The sequence below is a fragment of the Agrilus planipennis genome, unplaced genomic scaffold (genome assembly GCF_000699045.2).
Source record: "Agrilus planipennis isolate EAB-ADULT unplaced genomic scaffold, Apla_2.0 scaffold280, whole genome shotgun sequence".
In the NCBI taxonomy this organism is placed as follows: domain Eukaryota; kingdom Metazoa; phylum Arthropoda; class Insecta; order Coleoptera; family Buprestidae; genus Agrilus; species Agrilus planipennis.
This window is the reverse complement of record NW_020438973.1, coordinates 111635-134862: the sequence shown is the minus strand read 5'-3', so window position 1 is coordinate 134862 and position 23228 is coordinate 111635. Positions and strand designations below refer to the sequence as shown.

Sequence of the window (23228 nt, the reverse complement as noted above, 5' to 3'; positions counted from 1 at the left end):
CAGTAAACAGATCGAAAACATTATCACAAATACTAACATCAATGTTTTTCATCCACTAATCGCTCAGAAATATACAAACCTGATGGAGCCTCCAACGTTTGGCACCAAACTCGATTTTTGGTGTCACTTTCTACGAGCGTTACGATTTCTATCTCTTTCATGGTGTAAGGTACGATTCTTACCGTAAGAACCGAGGCTAAATAACCACTAAAAAGAATTAAAATATGAATCTGATAAACGCTGTGAAATTGTTCCGAAACGCCCTGATCCCACATGTCCCATTCCTACTTCAACATATTTTCAGGGAGCCTCTGTCTTGTATTGTAGTGCGGGTCTAGCTTGTCTTTCACTGCTGCCTGTCTCTTAATATATGGTAAGGGCGGTTTCAATAAACTTCGCCCATAATTGCAAATGACCTTCTCACCTCCAAGTATCAAATGGCTCTGTCCCACTAGGAGTATCTTAATCTGTATGTTTTGTTGTTACGTGTTTCATTTTTCCTTACTTACTGTTTGTATTTATTACCATTATTATTATTATTATTATTATTATTATTATTATTTGTTATTACTTGCAACTCGTTACCTCCTCGTTAAAGTAATGATCAAACACAAATATAAATCAAAGCCTAACTAGGAGTATGTTTATCCCAACTGTGCTAGACGGCACAATTTAACATCGCTAATTGGTAGTCTGTATTTACAAAAGTTTGAATTATTTCTAACCGTTTTACGGTCATGTTTCTACTTCGAGAAAAATAGATAACATGAATCACCAAACTGACATTAACTTACAATATTGTAATAAAATTACTCACTATTGAAACGTTTCTAAAGCGAATCATTTGTAACTAGTGAAATGTAGTTCCAATACCACAAGTACCATTTCCAAATAATTCAAAATATTGGTCTGGATACTGCAAGTGTAAAAGTGGTTTGTGACAATAAAATTATAATTGAACTGAGGTAACTTTACAACAATAGGTATTTACTTGAAAATTAATATAAAATTACGCAAAAATACGATATATATATTTAGATATAATAATATCAGCTTACGGTTAATTGAAAGATCGCACAAAATAGGTACTGAAACTAAATAGATGCTTACCATGTATTAAATCATCTATTTAGCGAAAAAAGCATACATTAAAAAAAGCAATTTCTTTTCAGCTTATAGAATAGAGAAAAAAAGATGTGGTACGATCAGACAGGCAATGTAATAGTGGTATTGTAAAAATGAAATTGGAGCACTAACGCACAACTGGACACATACATATACGTACCACCACAGTGTGATTATACAAATTCTCCAAATCAGCGCCAGTTGGTAAACATACTCGTTAACAAGTGAAAATAATATGAAAGTCTAACTTAAGTATTATTTTCTGTTTACTAAATAGAAATTTTGTGGTGCGTAGAGAGTGGCGGGCCATGGTGATCGCGAGTGGGGTCCTCGTAGGGGGGCAATTTGGTTCAGTTCAACCCTGTTACCGCGAGGGTAAAACGATGGCGGACCCTCTCCACGACACCACACAGGTAACCACAACATTAAGTCGATTTTAAACCAATACTGAAGCGGTTAATGCAACAATCGTTCTGACGTACAAAATATATAAATGTCACAGAAAGAGGTTAATTTGAAGAGCCAACTATTGGATAAATGGCAGGAATTACTTAAAAGGTGTGATTTATACCTTCGTAGGTAGAGGTTATACGGAATGGCACTTATAAAGCAAAAGGTCGATTTTACCTTCAAGAGGACATCTTTTAATTATAAAGTCATGGAACTAAGATCATCCGTCTAAAGGCGATGACAAGCAACTTAAATGACACGGGGAGGGGGGGGAGGGCAAGTGACATTACTTTAAAGGCTTTTCAGTTCTTTTTACAAAGATGCTAACAATTTTTTGTTCTGACCTATAATTAATATGAAAACCCAGTTGGAAACGTAGATGGTATTCTTAAATTAGTTCTAATTGCAAGCCATTTACTTCCGTACAGTAATAAAATTTTTATTTTGAGTTATTGCAGGGTTCCATGAGTAGATCAGGTTCCTTTTTGTAGATCACAATTTTTTTGTGGCCTCATAAGAAGAAATCCTCAATTGTGTTAAATCTGACGACCTCAGACTCTTCTACAAATCCAGTATTCAGAAAAGTATTAATTCAAAAAGTCACGTACAGGAGCTCTAAAGTGTGGCGGAGCACCATTTTCTGTAATGTGATCGTCATTTTCAAGAATCTTCAAGCTAATTGACTAAGATTCAAATATTATGCGTCAGAAAAAATGAACCAACAATTACTATTTCCCAAAATTCCTGCTCATGCATTCAACGTTTCTGGAAACGCTTTTCTCTTATAATTCTACAATTCAAAACACTCTAATATTCGAAGTGTTCACAGTTTCTTTACTCATTTCCTCACAAAATTGCATACGACGATCTAGATCGTCTTCATTAAGCTGGAATCGATGTTGTTTAAGATCATCTAAACACTTTTACGTGAAATCCAGAAGTGGATTCTAATTTTCTAGTGCTTGAGATAGGATCCAGTTCAACATATCCCAAAATTGCAATATCTGCATCCTCATTAGTAGCAATATGTTGCCTTTCATGTTTTTGTTAATGACAGATCCAGTCTCCATAAAAAATATCAAATTTCTTACGTAGGTGTGGCTGAGGTTCTTAACAGATTGCCTTCGATTAAAGGATCCTGCAGTTTCTCGGGCTATTTATTGGGTTCTTAAAATAGAGAGTGACACTTTCAATTCTTTCTGCAATGCAGTAAACCATGATGATTTGAATAGTTTGGTTTAGTCAACATTAACAACCAACACTTTCTAGATAATTCTAATAATAAAAGAGAATAACGCCCAGCAAAACTGATAATGCACTAACAATTAAAAATCATAATGTCCGATAATGGCAACAGTTAAAAAAGGATAATGGTTGACAACGTTAACAATGCGCTAAAATTAAAAGTCATAATGGCCGACAATGGCATCATTTAAGAAAGTGATAGTTAACAACAATGTATCTCGATTACCACCTCTTTTTTTTGTAGTTCCAATATCCGATAAGTCTATCAATGATTATATCAAGCCTTATTCTCTGTTGGTTCCGCCTACATTTCTAACAAATCTTCCACATTTAATCATAGCGCAGCACAATGAAATGCCAGCATGTTTATAAAAAGAATTGAAATACCTTTAAAATGATGTGTCACATGCCACCCCCTTCAGACGAGTGGTCTTATATCTATTAATTTACAATCAAAACATGTTCCCATGAAGGCAAAATCGATCTATTCCAGGGGTTTCAAAAAGAAATTGCGGTTAAAAATTTTCCTGATGGAAAATTTTGAATGCGACACCCTGTATGTATTTCAGTTCAAAATAGGATTGAAACGTAGAGAATAATAAAACAAACTATAACTTGATTAAAGCTTTCGCGACCATCTATGATGTAATTGACTCTCTTGCATACTTTGCTTAAATCTGAAGAGTCACCCATTACATCAAACTAACTTTTTATAAAATAAATACAACTCCATCTATGTGGTAACTCTTTTTATTGCGTCTAATAAAATTATTATAGAGAAAGAGAAAGACAAAATTACGGAGAAAAACAATTTTTGTAGAAAGTTCTAGAGGAGCTAGATAGCTTTTTTATTTATTTATTTATTTTTTTTGTTATACATTTAGGCGAGAGCTTAAAAGTGGAGAACACATTGCACGTCAGTTTAAAATTGAGCATACAGTAAACCGGGCTTAAAACTGGGATGAAATAGATAGAAAACCTGATGAAGGATGACTCGTCATTCACAGTTAGGTGTCGAGGACTGCCTGCTCGTATAATTGGATACAGAATTTGTATAATAATAGCCATTAAGGTGGCATAGAGCAAAAATGCGCTGGCGAAGATTTTCTGTGGAACGTTGGTAATAAAAAAATGAAATGATCACAGAAGAATTACTTATGTAACAGTCACAACGATTTTGAATCGAACAAGCAAAAACCAAGTCGGATATTTACTTTTGTGAAGTATAAAAATGTTAACGTTACTTACTTTCAACGTTTGCTTCTGCTTAGTAAGGATTTTCTTTAATAATCGAAGATGTAGAAGTGCAAGGTAAACTTTTTTAAAAAATGAACACCAGAGATGGAAACGCAATTTATTTTTATGTTGATTACTTTACTTTGACATTGACATTAAAACAGAGAAGAACTTTTAGATGGAATAAAATAAATTAGCTTGAAAGAAAGTTTTGAATGAAAACTCCTACAACGAAATGAAAGCAGTGATTGGAAATGGAAAATAGAGAAAAGTTTCGTCAAAGGATTATATCTGTCCTAAAGAAACTGACGTGTATATAAACAAAACAAATATGCATATAATTAAAAGCTTGTCCACAAGTATGGAAATTACTGACGAAAACAACTTATATGAAGCAATAAATATTAATGAGAATCATGTAGTTCAAGTTCAGAACATTTCCATTGGTGTTATCCACTGAAGTTTTTGAATACCAACCGTATCAAATTTTTAACAGTTTATTTCTCATAAACATTCGTGGCGTTCACATCCAAAAAACCAAAAACTTCCATCGGCAAGGTATCAATAAGCATTCTGTCGAAATAGTCAGACGTGGATTGCGATTAAAAACTTGTTGATGTAATAAACAATGGCAGACAGTATAGAAAACGCCACCTGTAGAGATTTGCCACTAATTGTGGGCAAAAAATATAATAAACAAAAATGTCTATAATGTAACTTAAGGATTCAACAATGGTAACAAATAAACAGGAAACAGCAATTCGAGAAGAAAATATGTAGTCTATGTAAAAATCAAACTATAATGTCACAAAATAAGAAGTACACCAAACAAAACAATGGTGCATCAAAAAAACATTAAAGAGAACTTTCTATCTTTTTTATTTGCTTATTTTTTTTTGTTCGATGTGCTAGGGGCTTTTCTGGTAAAATACGTAATTCACCCTTTGCGTGTATTTTTTCTCCTATTTATCATATCACATCATCCACACCAGTGGATCCTTTTGGACCATGTTATGTAATGCTATTAATATTTTTATCGTTACGCTTAATCTACATTGAACGATGGCAGAATCCCAAATTCCAATGCAGCTCCACCTAGAATCTATACATACAGTTTAACATCTGTTGGCCGAAAACGATTAAGGTTCTTTATCTTAATAATAAAAAATGCTTGTAGTACCGTTCTTTAACTACCAGAAAAGCATTAAAATATCTAATCATCATCATAAGGTCGTCAGACCTAAGACTGGTTGGACACGTACCTCCACTCTTTCCTATCCTGAGCTAAACTTCGCATTTCCCTAAAACTAGAACAGCCCACATCCTTAACTATTTGCGAACAGTAATCTAATCTAGGTCTACCTCTACCCCTCCTAACTCCTGTTTCTGCCTCTAATATGTCTCTGACTAGACCTTCATGCCTAAGAAGGTGTCCCACCAACCTATCTCGCCTATTTTTTATTGACTTCCATAGAGTCCTCTGTTCTCCTATTCTTTCCAATACCTCCTCATTTCTAACCTTTTTTACCCACGATATCCTTATCATCATACATATAACACCACATTTCCAACGCTTCTAACCTTTTCTTTTCCGCCGCGCCCACTGTCCATGTTTCGCACCCGTACAATGCCGTGTTCCAAACATACATCTTTAACAACCCTTTTCGAATTTCTAAATTAACCGTTCGCGAGCATAGAAGTGACTTCTTTTTATTAAATGCGACACGACCCTACGCTATCCTTTGCATTATATCCCTACTACTCCTTCCGTCCTGACTTATCTGACTTCCTAGGTATCTAAAATCAGCCACTTCTTCTAATTTTTCGTCTCCTATCTTTATATTCGCCCCTTTTCTTCCCTTGCATAAAAGTATTTTAGTTTTACTTTTAATTATTTTCATACAGTACTGATCTGTCAGTACCGCTTCCATTTTATTTAAAGCTATCCCTAGGTGCTCCTTGCTAGATGCTAATACTGCTAAAAAAAATATCTAATAGATTCGGAATATGTAATATATCACAAAACGTACTCATTTTCCATTTTCCCCTTTATTTTGAGAATATATTAGCATCAGAATCTAATGTAAGCCAAGATGAGGATAAAACATCACTTTTTTAATAAACCAGCAAAGACGTTTCGCTTTAGTCATAAAACTATTTGACTTAGGACCTCCTAGTGAACCTGGATGCGAAAGAAACCTAGTAACTTTCCGATGAAAATACGTAACAATTTATGAAAATCCTCAAGCCATTTTAATATTTCCTGCCAAATACTTGATGTCGCACAGTACACATAAATAAAGGCGTTAAAAGTACCAAATTTTGTTAGATGCTGAAAAAGATACGTATAAAGCATCCGAAAAGAGAAATCCTCGATGTTTTACATGTATATACGTATAATACGCTCATTCTTCAAATAAGTAGAAAGTCTGAAATGTGGAAGGAACAGATTCCTGTTGATTTTTCTGAATGAAGTAATTTTTGTGCCTTAGGATTCAATATCGCCAGGATTTCTTGTGTTACAAATCAAACCTTCTTTATATATCAATCTTATATAAACAGTTGAAGAAATTGAAAGAGACTTCATTACTACTGCTCAGACGAGAATCGATCCATTTCAAAAAAGCAGCGAGTTATCTTGTCAAACAATGAGCATGTAAACATTCTGGAATTCAGGACTGTGAGAATACATTAATATCGTATCAAAGCTGAGCACAAGTAACATGGTTTAAGGGATAAATGATATAACGTACATATGCCGTTGCGAAATTTTTATCAAACCGTAGATCTCTTGATTTCTTATTAAATTTTAAATTATATTTATTGTCAGGTAACAGAATAAGTGAAAACTCAATAATTAACGAATAGCAATATACTTTTTAGCTTTAAAGTAAGTGTTTCATTAGCGACCAATAATTAATACCTACCACTACTACAACTAGTATAATTGCACAGAAACTCCGGTGAGAAAAATATTTCTTATTTTTATTTCCGTCCATAAATTACGTAACTCAAAATTCAGTAATTTTTGACTCCATCCCTAAGTAACGGGACCATAACGGGTGGCCTGATCCCCACCCCCACCCACCCACGCTACTTCATTACGTTACCTCGGCATTATATAAGTTTCAGACTTTAATTTAAAAAAAAAGAGTTTTTTAATGTCTAATTCAATATTAAGTAAATTCTGAACGCACATCACGATCCCCTCCTACCCCCACATAAAAAGACCGTAACGCCCGGCTGGAATCCCCTCTCCCCAATTTAATTTAAGTAATTTACGGACAGCTCGTAATGGTTCTGCAAATTGAAGATGAGGTTTCAGCTGCACTTCTTTTGAAGTTAAATATTTAATTTTCGATGCTCGACATTTAATAATCGGATCTCTTCTTTAAATCTTCAAATATCCCTTTTGGCGTAAGTACATCTATAAAATCAGTACCGTATAAATGTTCGATGAATCTAGCGTCTTGCTTCACAACACATCCTATGCTTTTATTGCTTATCCGAACAATCTTTTGTATTTCGTTAGAAAGATTATTTTTATTTTATTTGCCAAAATTCTAACACATTCATATTTCAAGCTTTAATATATTAGTGTTTAAAGAGACCAAAGGAGCTGAAACGATCATAGAGTGTAAATAAAACATTTGAAACATTTAAATTTTAATTTCCTGATATTATTAAAAAAAATGTTCACCAGCTGCCGATTGAAAAATCAACAAAAGTTAAATCTCCACTGACTACGTCCCTAATCAAATCTGCAGTCAATTTACTTAACATCTTTTACCGAAATCGTTCTGCACTCGGCTTTTTATCTATCTATCTATCTATCTATATACAAATAGAGGAAGAGTTTTTAAAATTAATTATGAAATAGACTTCTGGCTACTCAATCAATCAGAAGTAATGTATCCGTATATTTCACTTTGCAGCCATAACTACCCAGCTAAATCCAAGATTGTGTACATATGGTAGTAGCCCCGAATTTCCCTTCGTGCACTATGATGGTTGCATATCGATAACTGTGTTGGTATTGGAAATATGGTGGTTAAATGTGACCGACCTAGAGCATTTTCATATTTCGACCAAAGGATTCTAAAAAATGTTTGGAATTTCATATGATGTTCGAATTTTCCACCCTGTGTAGATTTGCCCGTCCACGATCGATCACCAAACACCAGTTTAAAATTTTCTTAAATATTTATAGCATTTCCCCAGCTAGAATGTTCTCGAATGTCTACGATTGTCCAAAGGTAAAATAATCTAAAATGAACAAATGAATCGAGAATCTAGAATATTCGAGAACCGCTATGATTTAGCGATGCGGCAGCTTCCTGACAATATATTAGGGCATTTTCATATATTTTAACATGTGTTCTAAATAAAAAATGTTTGCGATGTCCGATATTTGTCCATTTTCGTGTGTCTGTAAATCCACCACCAGCTGCCAAACACCCGTTTAGTTTGAATGAGAATGAGAATGAGAATGTTCTTCGTTGTTTCTAGAGTGGTACTCAGCTAGAGCGTTCTTAAATGTCTCTGAGATTGTACTCGACTAGTATTTACCTGAATGAACTCGACTGGAAAATTCAAGAACCATTGTGTATGAATGGTGAGGATAGCTCTTAACACTATTTTAAATATTTTAGATATCTCGAACAAAATTTTTAGAATCTCATAATCTATCTCTCTATAATGTTCAGTTTGGTATGTGGTGGGTTTGCAGATCGACTACCGGTCCCGAAACACCCGTTGAGAATGTACCTTTTAGAATGATCTCTAATGTTTCTAAGGTAGTCCTCAGTTAGAATGTTCTTGAAAATCTATTAGGATTGTCCTCATATAGTGAACTGGACCGGAAGAATCGGAAGCGCTCTGGAATGTTCAAGGACTATTATCTTTGAATGGTGGAGCTAGGTTCTGACACTAAATTAGGGTATTTTCATATATTTCAACTAAAGTCTCCTAAAAAATGCTTGGAATCTTCTGTAATGTTAGATATTTGTCGTTAGCTATTTCTAAATCTGTCTAGGAAAAACGAAAAATAAATTGAATTTTTCAATGGCCTCTAGTCTGCCTGACCATCACAAGCAATCTTACAGTTTATAGTGAAAATAAGATTACTAATATGTAGTTACACCAAAGGGGATTAGAATACTAAATTTACTTTTAATTTTTTATAAAACTGTTGGCTAATCCTGAGCTCTTCATCAGTACATTAATTACCCTTTAACTGAGTAGTTACAAAAAATCATTTATACCACAAATATTCGCAAACGATTGGCGTAGGAGAGTATAAAAATTTGATTTTTTTATACTCTGAATTTCATCGCGGATCCAATTTGATCGCAATACGAATTCCAAAAAATTGACCGTTAAAGTCAAAATCAGAAACATGATCAAGAAAAATTCAAGGAAAAAGTCTATGTCACATAAAAAACACATGGTTTTCAAGAAACACAATGAAATAATGATTGTTTCAAATAGATTCTTGAAAACGAATAGCCTAAAGGTTTGAAAATTACCGACCTAAAATTCATTAAAAAATGAACTGAATTCGGAATCTCGTTATAATTAAACAAATGTTGTACCTGCCATTTCTCTATAACTTAAAACTGGAAGAAGCTACCGAATTGCAAATACGAATAGAATGATTTGCTCAGAGCGAACGTTGTATTAACTGCTTGCCTACATAAAATAATAACACGCATAAAACAACAGCGCAATATCTTTCAGTCAGTTTTGCTTTGCCTGTCCTTCTAATCTGTTCTATGGCTTTTACCCAGCCTTAACCCGTAAATAATCGGATTACAATAAAAAGTTCAATATTATTAACAAATTAGCGCGTAACTAATCAGTTTGTTATGGTAGGGTCGCTTTTTGTTTACCGTTACGGTAAGCGATTGCAACCCTATTTTTATTCCTCGGAAAGAACTAAAGGGTATTTTGAGGAGGGTACGAATGTAGTATTACTATACGTTGTTAGTCGATCTCAATTAGATTTTGTGTGTAGCTATTATGACATATTTTTATTATTAACCCTATGAGGATGGACTATATGTTGATATTTCCATTTGTAAACTTTGGTAGAGACTATAATATATTGATGACGCTTGGAGTTTTCTCCGATGTTTTAATTTTTAGGTGTAGTTCTGTTTATTGTTTTTATTTTGTAGTTTTGTAGATTAGTGTAGCCATTATTTACGTTGCAGAAAACTAATCGCCTGTAGATGTAGCACATTTCATTAATCATATCGTCAAAGATCCTCTCTTGATATAGACCACATTTTCAGGAACATACTTCAACTGCATAATGTTCATGGTTGCATCTTCGGTGGTACTGACAGTAGTAGTTCTCAATTACCACCATAGAAGTGCCGACATCCATGAAATGCCGCAATGGGTATGACATCTTGAATTAAACATTCTCTCTAAGGGCATGTACCTATAACACACTTCTCAGCTAGGTAGTACTGATTTGAAAAAATAATAATTAATAACAAAAAAACGATTTTATATTCGACTGAAAACATTACATACTTATAAATATCAATTTTAAGTTATCTCAAACACAAATTAAGAAATTGGAGAAAAACAAAAAATTTTAACACATAGGTATAACTTGGTTTATGGTCTTTTATAAAGAATATGGCTTACAAAACTACAACGTTTGCACTTATACGTATAGATAACTGCATTAGTACACGATAAATGCCCTCTTGCAAATGCCAATACACAAGTAAAACTATAATAATAATTATTTTTTCGTCCCGAATTCAATTATTTAGAAACGTTAGAATTTAACTTATTTCAATATTTAACAGTTCATAAAAAGAGACAGTAAAGTAAATAACCACAACGTAAAAGTCAAACGAAAAATTTAGGTATTTACTTCAATAATCATGCGCTCCATAGATGTAACCTTTGAGCGATAACGAACATTATCTTAATACAAAATCGTCGAATTAATATTTATTTTTCACTTAAACTCTAAAGTAGAAATATCGTGCAATGATTCATACAAACGTGCCAAAAAATATTCGAGTCAAGTTAAAAAACTAAAGCAGCAACTTAAACTACAGCAGCGTCACAATATAAATATATTCTAAACAGTACAAAGGATAACTGTCGATAATCCCTAAAATGCACCTCCTGCACCACTTCATCTACAGTTCCCCGCTAAGTAGTGGCTGTCTTGAACAGGATGCCATCGTGAAATCCCATTCTTGCGATATACAAAGCTACTGAACCGTCCTCGTATTCAGCTCGCATAAATTTGATTTATGAAAAAAAATGCCGGCGCTTTAGATCAGATCAGAGAAGTGACTCTATTGCTATTGTGATGTAACAGCGTGATCGAGCGCAGGAAAGATAAGAAATAAATCTCTATATCCTTTTTTAACCTGTATGTGAAGTGAAAAAGGCAATCGGGGAAGAGAGAGCAAATCAAACCGCATTATTAGAAAAAGAAAGGATGTGGAGGCACACTTCCTCTTCGCTCGACCACGCTGTTGTAGTATAATATGGGTATCAGGCGTCTTCATCCTCCGACAAAATATCCCCAAGGCAAAAAATTCCGGACAATTAATCCTTCGAATCGCTTTATGTTGACCGAAATTGTGTATTTTTATTATATATGTTTTTTGCCGCCTAAAATGAATGTTTGTGTGACATCTGTTAGTAGAATAATAAATTCCGTTTTAATTATGTCTTACTTTAAGTTAGGTTACGTTAGGTTTTTGACTTGGGGATATTTTCTCCGAGGATATTATTATTATTCTGTCGGGGATATTTTGGCGGGGATATTTTGTCTGAGGATCAAGAATCATAGAATCTAGTATATGATGTTGCATCCACTATTTTATGCTTTAAAAAGATATCAGCCAATTTCAACCGGGTTTTCGAATAATATTATATTTTTGAAAGTTGAAGACACTATCATACGTCAATTATAGTACCTTCTATGTTTTTGAGAATATAATAATAATAATAAACACCAAACATGATTGTTTGAAATTTTGTATAAAATATTATTTAAATGTATTTCAAGAACCGATGTTCAAACATGCGTATTTCTTTTATCGAGTAACTTAATACAAAACAGAAAAACTCCTTATCTGTGAACTGTTTTAAACCTTTTCTCAATTTATTTAATAGTGTGAAGAGCTTCTTAGGGTTGTTACAAAAAATTCTACCTGTTTTTCACCACTTTGTAGAGGCCCCGTGTAATTGAACCGTTGCAGTAAAACCTTCTACACGATTGGTCCAGAATGTACCGCATATTTGAGGAAGTATTAAACAGCAGCGTAAATTACGTTGCGATTACACTCCGTGATAAGCTACGTTAATCCGTGAAAACAATCGTATAAAATTGTTATCTCCTTCTTTTGAATTAATTGGGTAAAAACACTTTAATATCATTAAATATTAACCTTAGGAATTAAGAACGAATGTATTAACTACTTTCATGTTTTTTTTTATTTGCCTACATACGCAATAACCAAGAGAATATTTAATAAACTGGGTTACTTTATTTAAACAAGTTATACAAAAGTATGCATTGGAAGTAAATACCATCACATCCTAGGGACGTCCAGGAAGTGGTTTTTCGCCGAAAGCGTTGAAATTAAAATATATACTATCGGAAGTTTTCCAGCATACAGGATTTGTCAAGTTATTGATAAAAGCTAGGCTTACCGAACATAAACACATTTCTTTGTCGGAATTTTTCCTTTTCATGTCGCACGAGTAAAAATGTATAATTTGGTGAACGTGTGGGATGTTTTTCTAGCCACATCCATCTAACAATCACCTGCTTCTCTAAAAACTGTCCTAAACTAATTTTGAACATCCCTCGAAAGCATTATGTTGGAGTCATTGGACTTGAATTACTTTATTATATATATGGGTCCGCGGATTCACCCGCTTGGCATATTTATAAATTTATGAATTAACCTTAACATAAAACTATATGTCGTCGCGGATTTCATTACAGCTCTTTTTAATCTTTACAACTTTTCTGTAGAAAGCATTCATATATCTCTTATGGTTAAGGCAGCATTCGTATATAAAAAAAACGCATCAGCTCGACCGTTTTTTCGTCGACTTCATGTTAAAGAATTGGTCTTCATGAAAAGCCCTTTTATTTTAATGGAAAAATATACTGCCTATGTTCACCTTGAAGGTCCATTCTAAATATTAGTGAAAGAATTTTTGAAGAGTCGAATGAGTAGTCTCGGAAATTACCCTTTATATTCAAACTTACATACAATCTCACAAATGTATTCCAGTACAGATGTGAAAATATGGGTGGAGGTATTAATTTGCATTAACCCTATAAGTAGCCTAATTACTTGCCAACGAGAATGTCCGATAGCGTTTTACTAATTAACCCAAAAAGTCGAGTACAAGATACACAACTGACTGAATAACAACCATTTTAGTATGAATACACCATCTGTCATCTCTTTGACAGCGCCAATGTGTGTGACATTTTATTTGTCGTAGGTCAAAACGGTCTTTTTGCAATGGTTGCCATGGATGTTGGGAATGAGTCGGCCAGGTAAAAAGATTACCCGGAAAACACTAATGATGAACAGTCGGATGAAAGAATTAGAATTGAAAGAGCGTTCATCGAAGAGTCTCTTGGCCAACGTACTAGATATTGATGACGACTTTAGGAGCGTAACAGGCGGTGCGTCTGGATTATCTGGTAGAGATGGTAATACTTCGACGGTGACGACAAGCTTGGGGCCCAGTTTTATTCGTCACGCAACCACTATCGAAGATTCAGCAATTCCTACCAGTGGCCAACAAAGAGAATTACATTTTATATTGAAGGAACTGCAGTTCATTACAACCCGAATGAAGAAAGCTGACGAAGAGGCAGAAGTCATTAGTGATTGGAAATTTGCTGCAATGGTGGTTGATAGAGTTTGTCTCATAATATTCACCCTGTTTACCATAATCGCAACAGTTGCAGTATTGTTATCGGCTCCGCATATTATTGTCCAGTAAAAGGGCATTATAATGGAGAAATTGTAAACGTTCGCGCAATTATATGATTCTTCTATATCGCATTTTATAATAATCGGTAGTTAAATATATATATGTACGTGTGGATACATATGTATGTTTGAACGTTCACTATTATTTGAAACAGCATAGTGTTGGCACACATTTAATGTGCCTTCGAGGAAACACTATCGAAACGTAGCAACATTAAAGGGCAGACACTTATGNAACATATTTTAAACTACTAATTTTATACATTTAATCTTTAATTCAATGTTAACAGTTAACAGTGGTATGTGTTTTCAGAGAAATAATGTTGAAAACTACTACCTCCATTGTCATAAAATGAATTAATTAGAAAACAGGTTTTTTAGTATTTTTCGAAGCACAAAAATGGTAGTAACTTATTTTCAGAAGAAAACTTAAATTAATGTAAATAAAATAAAAAAAAACCTTTTGTAGCAAACACAGCATATTTTTTATCTAACTCATTTGTAGGTATTCGCATAAAAATTTTTTCAATCTAACTTTACTTCGTGTCGGTCAGCAAGATGTTAATCTTCCCTACGATTCTACAAAAGCATTTTCGTACTGTTGTGGTTGCTATAACTTTGCAGTTTATTGAATTTTTACTAATAAACTGCATACTTAAGTTGCTTAATCGGTGACAAATTTAATAGAATTAAGCAAAGAGGTAATAATTACAAATTTTCACAGGGATTCTCGAAACTTGGCCAGCTTTCCTTTTACATTAATCATTCGAACTGATAGTAGTTTTTATTAATACGATGTGATTCAACATATTGAGGTGATTTAAGGCAATAAAAATTTCGGTTGACAACTATGACAACTATGTCAGTTAGCTACTTACTTCCACGTATAAGCAATTTTGTAGATCTGAATCTCCGAATCTTAAAGCGAAAATGTATATGTCCTACATTAGAAATCAGCAAAACTTAAATTGCACGATGTACTTTTTCATCAAAATTATCAAAACGTTGCAAAACCTCGCTTGTGTCAAAAAGTAAAATTTTCCTACCAGCCGACATCAAGGATAAAACGCATGATAAGCAAAGCACGATATTATATAGTTTCAATTTCATGAATGTAATGATAAAGTAGTGTTATAAATATTTTCTCTGATCTCAATTTGAAACGAGGAAGAGAATTTCAAATGTATTGCGTAATTAAATTGTTCACGAGTTTAAGATTCTGCAGTAGGTTGAGCAGAACCGGGAGTGTTAAAATCGACGCTGTCTGTGCATATCAAAATCTCGACAATCTACGTCTTCAAGTAGAAAAGAAAAGTAGGATGGTTGAGCATTTATAGGAAAAACATAACTAAAGATGACCAAAGAGTATTGAAATTTTTAGATAGCAAAACGTTCGGAAATATTACACTATTATTATATTACATATATAGCATTCAAGATGACAACTTGAAAGCCAGCTAGTAAATTAAATTGTAACCTGAACGATCTGGCTTGAATCCCTTAACGTGCTATTCCTAATACAGAATAAGAAAAATTATTATAATTAATATAAGAGTTTAGTAGTTTTTCATGTTGTAGTTAACTATTTTTTTCTATAATCACTATCAGCTCATGCAATTTCAATTAAGATTATAAAATTAGATTCATCTCGAATTTTTGTATTCATGTATACATACGTATATGGTAAAATCGTAATCCCAACATTTCTATTAAAAAATGAATAATACGAAACAAAATACAGTGAAACAATCATATTTCCGAATTAAGTTCTAATAGCAACCATAAATGTACTCTACATGTTTTGCCTAATTCTGTATTGAGGTATAAATAAGTACTCAAAAAAGCTTAATAATTGCATTTTTCATTAGAGATTCATTGAAACCATTACACAAGAATCATGATTTCCAACTTTCCAATTCTTACCAAATCATCGTTGGTAGGTACTGGCTAATAACTCGCTGACCAACCCGAAATGCCATCCGTAAAATAAACGGAAAATGTGACATAGCATATTTTCAAATTCGGTTAAGTAGTAGTATCTATAGTACATTATGCAACTCTTTGAATTCAAATTCATTTGCAGCAATACAAATAATATCCTCAAAAAAGTATAACCGACACTATCACATTGTAACGTCCCTTAGATCAAACCTATTCCATTCATAACCTAAAATATAAGCGGCAAAATTTAATGAAATACACCGGAACTTTTTCCAGCTTTGCCAAGAATGCTGATTTTACGAGCTAAGCGTGTATCAATTGTAACGCTCAATCATATATAGGTACACTGATTAAATAAACTCATAGCAAGAGAATATTGCACCGCTGTACGTAATATAACCTAACCTAACCTAACCCAGTCTAACCTAACCTAACCCTAACCTACTGCTATTAAACAGTACTCCCAACGCACAATATAACCTAACCTAGTCTAGCCTAACCTAACCTAACCCAGTCTAACCTAACCTAACCCTAACCTACTGCCATTAAACAGTACTCCCCAACGCACAATATAACCTAACCTAGTCAAGCCTAACCTAACCTAACCTAGTCTAGCCTAACCTAATCTAACCTAGTCTAACCTAACCTAAACTTAAACTACTGCTATTCAACAGTACACCCTACACACAATATAACCTAACCTAACCTAGTCTAGCCTAACCTAACCTAACCCTAACCTACTGCTATTAAACAGTACTCCCCAACGCACAATATAACCTAACCTAGTCTAGCCTAACCTAACCTAACCCAATCTAACCTAACCTGAACCTAACCTACTGCTATTAAACAGTACTCCCCAACGCACAATATAACCTAACCTAACCTAACCTAACCCTAACCTACTGCTATTAAACAGTACTCCCCAACGCACAATAACAAAAAAAATCACCTTCATTTTATATAAAAAAACTAACTGTCATCTGACGTAGTTGTCAGCGACATTAACAAAGCACAAATATTATAAAAGGAATGATATAGATTTGATAAAATAAAAATTCTTGATATTATACACTCTTTAAAATCATAAAATATAAATTATCAGTTTAATAGAATCCAAACATTTTTTAATATTTTATTATTGCCCAATAGCACACTCCTATTTTTTTATAACGTTAGCGGCATCAGCTATTTCAAAAACTATACACTTTTCGTCATCCACTGACCTGGTCAATAATACTTTATCAAGTGCCTTGGGGTAAGAAGCTTTAATATTTCATTACGTCTTAAATAAAATCTATGCAATAATTCGATGATTTTTAAATTTTAACATCTCAGCATACATATACCTGTATACAGCTGTTAAATATTATTTTAAATTACAATATTTTACAAACAAATACTGCCTCATTGACGAAATAACAATCTTAGAAAAATAAATTACTTGCCTGATCTATATAGCTATACAAATCTCTATATATCGTAAAACATATTTTAAACTACTAATTTTATACATTTAATCTTTAATTCAATGTTAACAGTTAACAGTGGTATGTGTTTTCAGAGAAATAATGTTGAAAACTACTACCTCCATTGTCATAAAATGAATTAATTAGAAAACAGGTTTTTTAGTATTTTTCGAAGCACAAAAATGGTAGTAACTTATTTTCAGAAGAAAACTTAAATTAATGTAAATAAAATAAAAAAAAACCTTTTGTAGCAAACACAGCATATTTTTTATCTAACTCATTTGTAGGTATTCGCATAAAAATTTTTTCAATCTAACTTTACTTCGTGTCGGTCAGCAAGATGTTAATCTTCCCTACGATTCTACAAAAGCATTTTCGTACTGTTGTGGTTGCTATAACTTTGCAGTTTATTGAATTTTTACTAATAAACTGCATACTTAAGTTGCTTAATCGGTGACAAATTTAATAGAATTAAGCAAAGAGGTAATAATTACAAATTTTCACAGGGATTCTCGAAACTTGGCCAGCTTTCCTTTTACATTAATCATTCGAACTGATAGTAGTTTTTATTAATACGATGTGATTCAACATATTGAGGTGATTTAAGGCAATAAAAATTTCGGTTGACAACTATGACAACTATGTCAGTTAGCTACTTACTTCCACGTATAAGCAATTTTGTAGATCTGAATCTCCGAATCTTAAAGCGAGATCATTGAAATGAAAAAAAAATCACTCTGATGTAAATTTCTTCTTCAGTAGATACACTATACTGTAAATTTAATCTTACTAAGCATCTAACTATTAAGATCATTCCAAACCCTCAAAATATGTCCAAACAAAATTCAGAAAGTTTCCTTTCAATTATGTTCGCAGTTTATCCAAGGTAGATCCCCGAAAATTATACATTTTTTAATTTTTTTATATATATCAACATATTGTAGATACTTACGCAATTGTCGGAATTGACCACAAATGCCTAAAGCGCCTTGTGAGTTTTATTATTTATTATACATAAACAGCCAGAATTCGTTGTGGGTAAATTAGAAAGATCCAGAAAATGAAATTACGACAGTTACCGATAGCCCTCAACAATTTTTGCGTTAAGGGTAAAACAAATGTTAACTTTTATTTTATCTTACTAGCTAAGCCCCAGCAAATTTGAACAATGGGAATCCCAGTCGATGGTGCACTTGCATTTTAATTTTGGCGACATTTTTTAGTTTACAATTTATATTTTATTAGAATGGAGCTACCTATAAACAGCCAACTATACACCCGAAAAAAAGTTTAAATTCGTTCAATTCTTTCACCTGTTTTTTGCCGTTTTTAACCAAAAATTATGATTTTCCACAGTTTTGTCCTCGGCTGAGATTGGTAATCGCACAAACATATCTGCTTTTTTTATGTTCATTGCTATAGCTGATGTTTCAAGCGCTTAGGTGCACTTATGACTAATCTTTCTTCGTAAAGGGGTTGCTTTGACCTTAATTGATTCTTATAGCGATATTTTCCTGCCAATTTCTTGTCTGTACTGTCTAGCAGTTGGCCCTTTCTTGTGGGTTTTGGAAGGAAAGGTCCTTTCACAATTCATCGTCCTGACATAAACTGGGGCACCAGTAACTAGGCGCATACACCTACGTTGAAGGCTTATGATGTCTTTAGGTACGAATTGGATGTCTTCTGCCCAAACCTGCTCGCCATATGCGGCTTGCTTTTCAATTATTGCTTTTGTGACATTCAACTTAAGTTGCTATTGCACCAGATCACATAGCACAGCTTACGTAGCTTTGCTACCGCAGTACGCATTTTGACATGCAGTTTCCATTTTAATTGGTGGTGAATTTTGACTTCTAAGTATGTTAATTGAGTGCGAATCAAAATTGGTTTTGGCCGATCTAACGTTCCCTCGGCCATTCGCGTCGAATTTCAGAACTGCGGTCTTTTCTTCTTCTTTCAACCCACCTGCGACAAAAGTCGTTTATGCATGACAAGGCTTTTCCAGTCTGAGTACGGTGTTTGAAGTCGTCATAACGGCTGTATCATCAGCGTATTAGTAAACGGTTGTTCCTTTTATGTTAGAGATGGAATTTCCCATCATTACATTGAATAGTGTTGGAAATAGGGGAGTCCCTTGTGGATACCATATCTTGCTTCTCTAGTACTAGACAATTTTTCTCCCTCTCGGACTCGGAAAATATCGTTTTCTAAACGTCTCTGTTATGAAAGATGTCAAAGTGCTGTCTACACCTCTTGATGTCATCTTTGCTATTATGACTTCTTTCCAGACGCGATCGTATGCCTTCTTAATATCTAGGCATGAAACTAATATTTTGTTTTTCTTGATGTTTTGACGAATCGTTCCGATGTTTGCGACCATGTTAACCACTTAGTGAACGGCGTCAACTCCTTTGGAGAAACCGAACTGTGTTGGTTCTATCAGTTTGTTATCCTGTATTTCTTCATGCAGCCGGGATAAAATGATTTTTTCAAATACCTTGGCAATAACATTGATTAGGCTTATGGGTCTTCAAACAACTCATTTATGGAACTTTTTAATCCGCGCCCAACGCGTTCTCCATGTGAAAAGTACGCAAAACGCCATGAGGGCAAATAGCAAAATCCACATTGCATTCTGGGTAAAGAGTTCGGTAAGTGGCTCACTGTACAATTGCATACAGGTACCTACCTATTTTCAAAAATGAAAAAGATAACAAAAAAATAGCCTCGGAACTCGTAAGTATGAGTCCCTTCTATAAGTTTTACGGGACATAAATACATACGATCGATCGTTCGAGGCGAATTACTCGCTGAAAATATATTTCGAAAAGGAATCGAAGTTATTAATTAAAAGAAGGTTATTTTTGAGAACTTAAGGGACGCTTTGTAGAACATTCTTTAAATCTGCCACTGAACTGAAGAACTTAATATCAGAGTTACGGAAATACTATTATTCCACTGAACCAAAATGTCGAACACAGATGGTACAACTTAATGTTCAAATTCGTCATATACCTATTAAATGCAACTGAATCTCAACCACAATGTAGCGCTTGAAATTAACTCGTAAAATAATCGTTGTATGTCATATCATATCCTACATTATTATAACTACTACTACTACTACTACTACTCCAAACTATTATAGCATGCATGTATGTCGTTAGGTAACATACATATACATAATTCATACGTAATGTTGTGGCACTTAGGTTTACAAAGTACACATGTGTCTGCCTTTTGTTGGCCCATTGATACAAATAAAAGTGTCCACTAAGTAATACTTGTGATGAACTTCGCAAACCTAACTAAATATTTAAATCAATGAGTTATAGGTTAAACAATAGAAACACTTAAACCGAAAAACGAAATAATTGCGAAGAATATTTTTTAAAACGGTGACATTGGGTAGTGTTGTTTATTTCTCCGGTGCACGTATTAGGTATATCGTTAGTTCCGTCATACCTTGACGTCGTACGAGTATTTAATATATTATCCTGATTGCTGTCCACCTGTCTCCTTCGTCATTTTGCTCAGGCTCAGATAACACGAAGAGAGAACAGTTTGTCTTCCTCAGTAGTTAAGCCGTTATTTTATATGGTGCGCACGCAGACTAAAATTTAAACGAGAGACAAGTGGACAACGCTGTTAATTTTATATGGACTATTTTTAATAAAGTATATAATACTTCGAATTTTACGTTGATATACAAATTTCTATACTTTAATATGAAACGGAGGGGTCCGAAATGATCCTTTAACTAATTACAATAACATTGTTTAAATGATGATAATAAATAATGATAGTTTTAATACGATTTTAATAAAGAAAACTGTTTCTTTGGGCATTTTATAACGTTAGTAGTAGATTTTCTTTGGCATTTTCGTTAACCGCTGCTTGATGTAAAAAAAGATGATAGCAGTTGGTATGTTTGTCGTAATAATTGCATTAAAAATCATTTTATCTCCAAAGTAAGCACTTATTATTGAATGAATGTTTTGATAGAACGAATGCTTAGATTAATCGTTGCAATTCCTATGTAGCATAGAGTTTCAGTGAAATGTAGTAGAGTTCAAGTAATTAATCACCTGCTAGATTTAATTCCATTATAATAAAGATTTATCAGTTTTGAAGTTTGCTCAATTTATTTAAGTACAAGCAAAACTTATATCGCTAACTATCTTGTAGGTGACGCCTGTGGCATAAATGTGTATTGAATGACCGATTAAATAAATAATAAGTTGAAATATTGCGTTTCTTTGAATAAAATTACAAACGTAAGCTATATAACACAAACCCAGAATCCAAAATTTCACAACCAAGTAACAAACAAATTAGTGAATTTAAGATAGGTAGGTATACATATTGATAATCCATATTTCCCGCATCTTCGATTCGGAATTTTTCAATAATAAAAGCTTTAACAATACGATTTTATTTGAGAAAAACACTTTGTATTTTATTAGGTATAAGTATTTTCTATTTACAAAATGCGAAACACCCTTTTGCCATGAGGTTTTACTATTACCACCGATCAAACGTTATATAAAATAAACAAAAATTGCTCACATGAGTCACTGAAGGACATTCTGTGGAAGCCTTTCCAAGTAGGAAATGCCAAACTTGAGAGACCCAAACCTGGACCTGACCTTCAAATGCCAAGGCTAAGTACAAACGATTAACATTTCGTTTGGTCCAATACTGGGCAATCAAGTATAGGTTTGTCAATACTGGATCATAGTCGAGTGTCAAGTGTCCAGGCTAGGTATATGACCGTTTCTCCAAGCCGTATTTATTTGGGCGAATATTGTTCATCAAGTCTTGACCCAATACCGGCTGTCCAATCTTGGGTTAGTATGTTTTGGTTCAGCATTAGCTATCGAAACGTGGACCAAGCTTGTGAACCAGACTTGGGCCGAAATGACAAACCAGACATTTGCCATGCTTGGTCCAATATTTGTTGCCAATCTCTGACCAGAATTGAACAATCTTCGGCTAAACTTGGATCAAGCTCGGTCCTGTCGTGATTACTTATATGAGTTTTAATACGTGAACTGAATAGAGCCCGAAACAATCTGAACTCCTTGGAAATGGATAATACAAACTGTTGTCGTTTTCCAGACTGGTTTGCCGTAGTCCTGAATTCACTCATGACTCAGCACTTAGCAAATCACTACTGAGATACCTTTAGCAAGGATCGGAACGTTTGAAATTGTGAAATTCCATGGACCACGGCAGAACATAGCCCAAAAAACAATATCAAATCGATGTACACGGGCCATAAAATCCTGAAAACTGCAAGATGTTATGATGTGCTAATAGAAATAATTGAAAACCCTTAAAAAACAATATAAAATAGCTTACTTATTAGATGAAGCTAAACCTGGAGGAACAATGGATTCTATTTCTTCTCTATATTCCAAAATGTAAAAATTGAAACAAAAATGGGGTTGTAAAGACAAAGTTATTTTGACTGATGTTTCACACTAAAACAACTATTTTAGCATTAGTTTGTTGTACTTATTAAAACAGGTGCCAAATGCATGCACCATGTACAGGAATTGTATGCTATTGAATTGAGAAAACTATAACATAAATATATCTCAATCACTTCTAACAAGAAAAAGAAAAGAAAAGGATGAGTTTTACTCTCTAACCTAACCTAACCTAGCGATATTTGTAAATGATTTAGTGAAAACATTAATAATTAGTAATAATTACGTTGACAGGTACAACTATTAATCAAATTTAAATT

The 23228-nt window shown here is 33.6% G+C and overlaps 1 protein-coding gene across 1 annotated transcript in view; it reads left to right on the top strand.

Moving 5' to 3' along the window:
- Positions 1 to 14287, top strand: part of LOC108742304 (acetylcholine receptor subunit alpha-type acr-16-like) — a 45868-nt gene extending 31581 nt beyond the window's left edge. Inside the window, exons 4-5 of the mRNA XM_025975430.1 lie at positions 10353 to 10462; positions 13567 to 14287. Coding sequence (XP_025831215.1) covers positions 10353 to 10462; positions 13567 to 14076 — 620 coding nt within the window. The 3' untranslated portion in view covers positions 14077 to 14287. The remainder of the gene's footprint in view (positions 1 to 10352; positions 10463 to 13566) is intronic.
- Positions 14288 to 23228: the final 8941 nt, after the last annotated feature.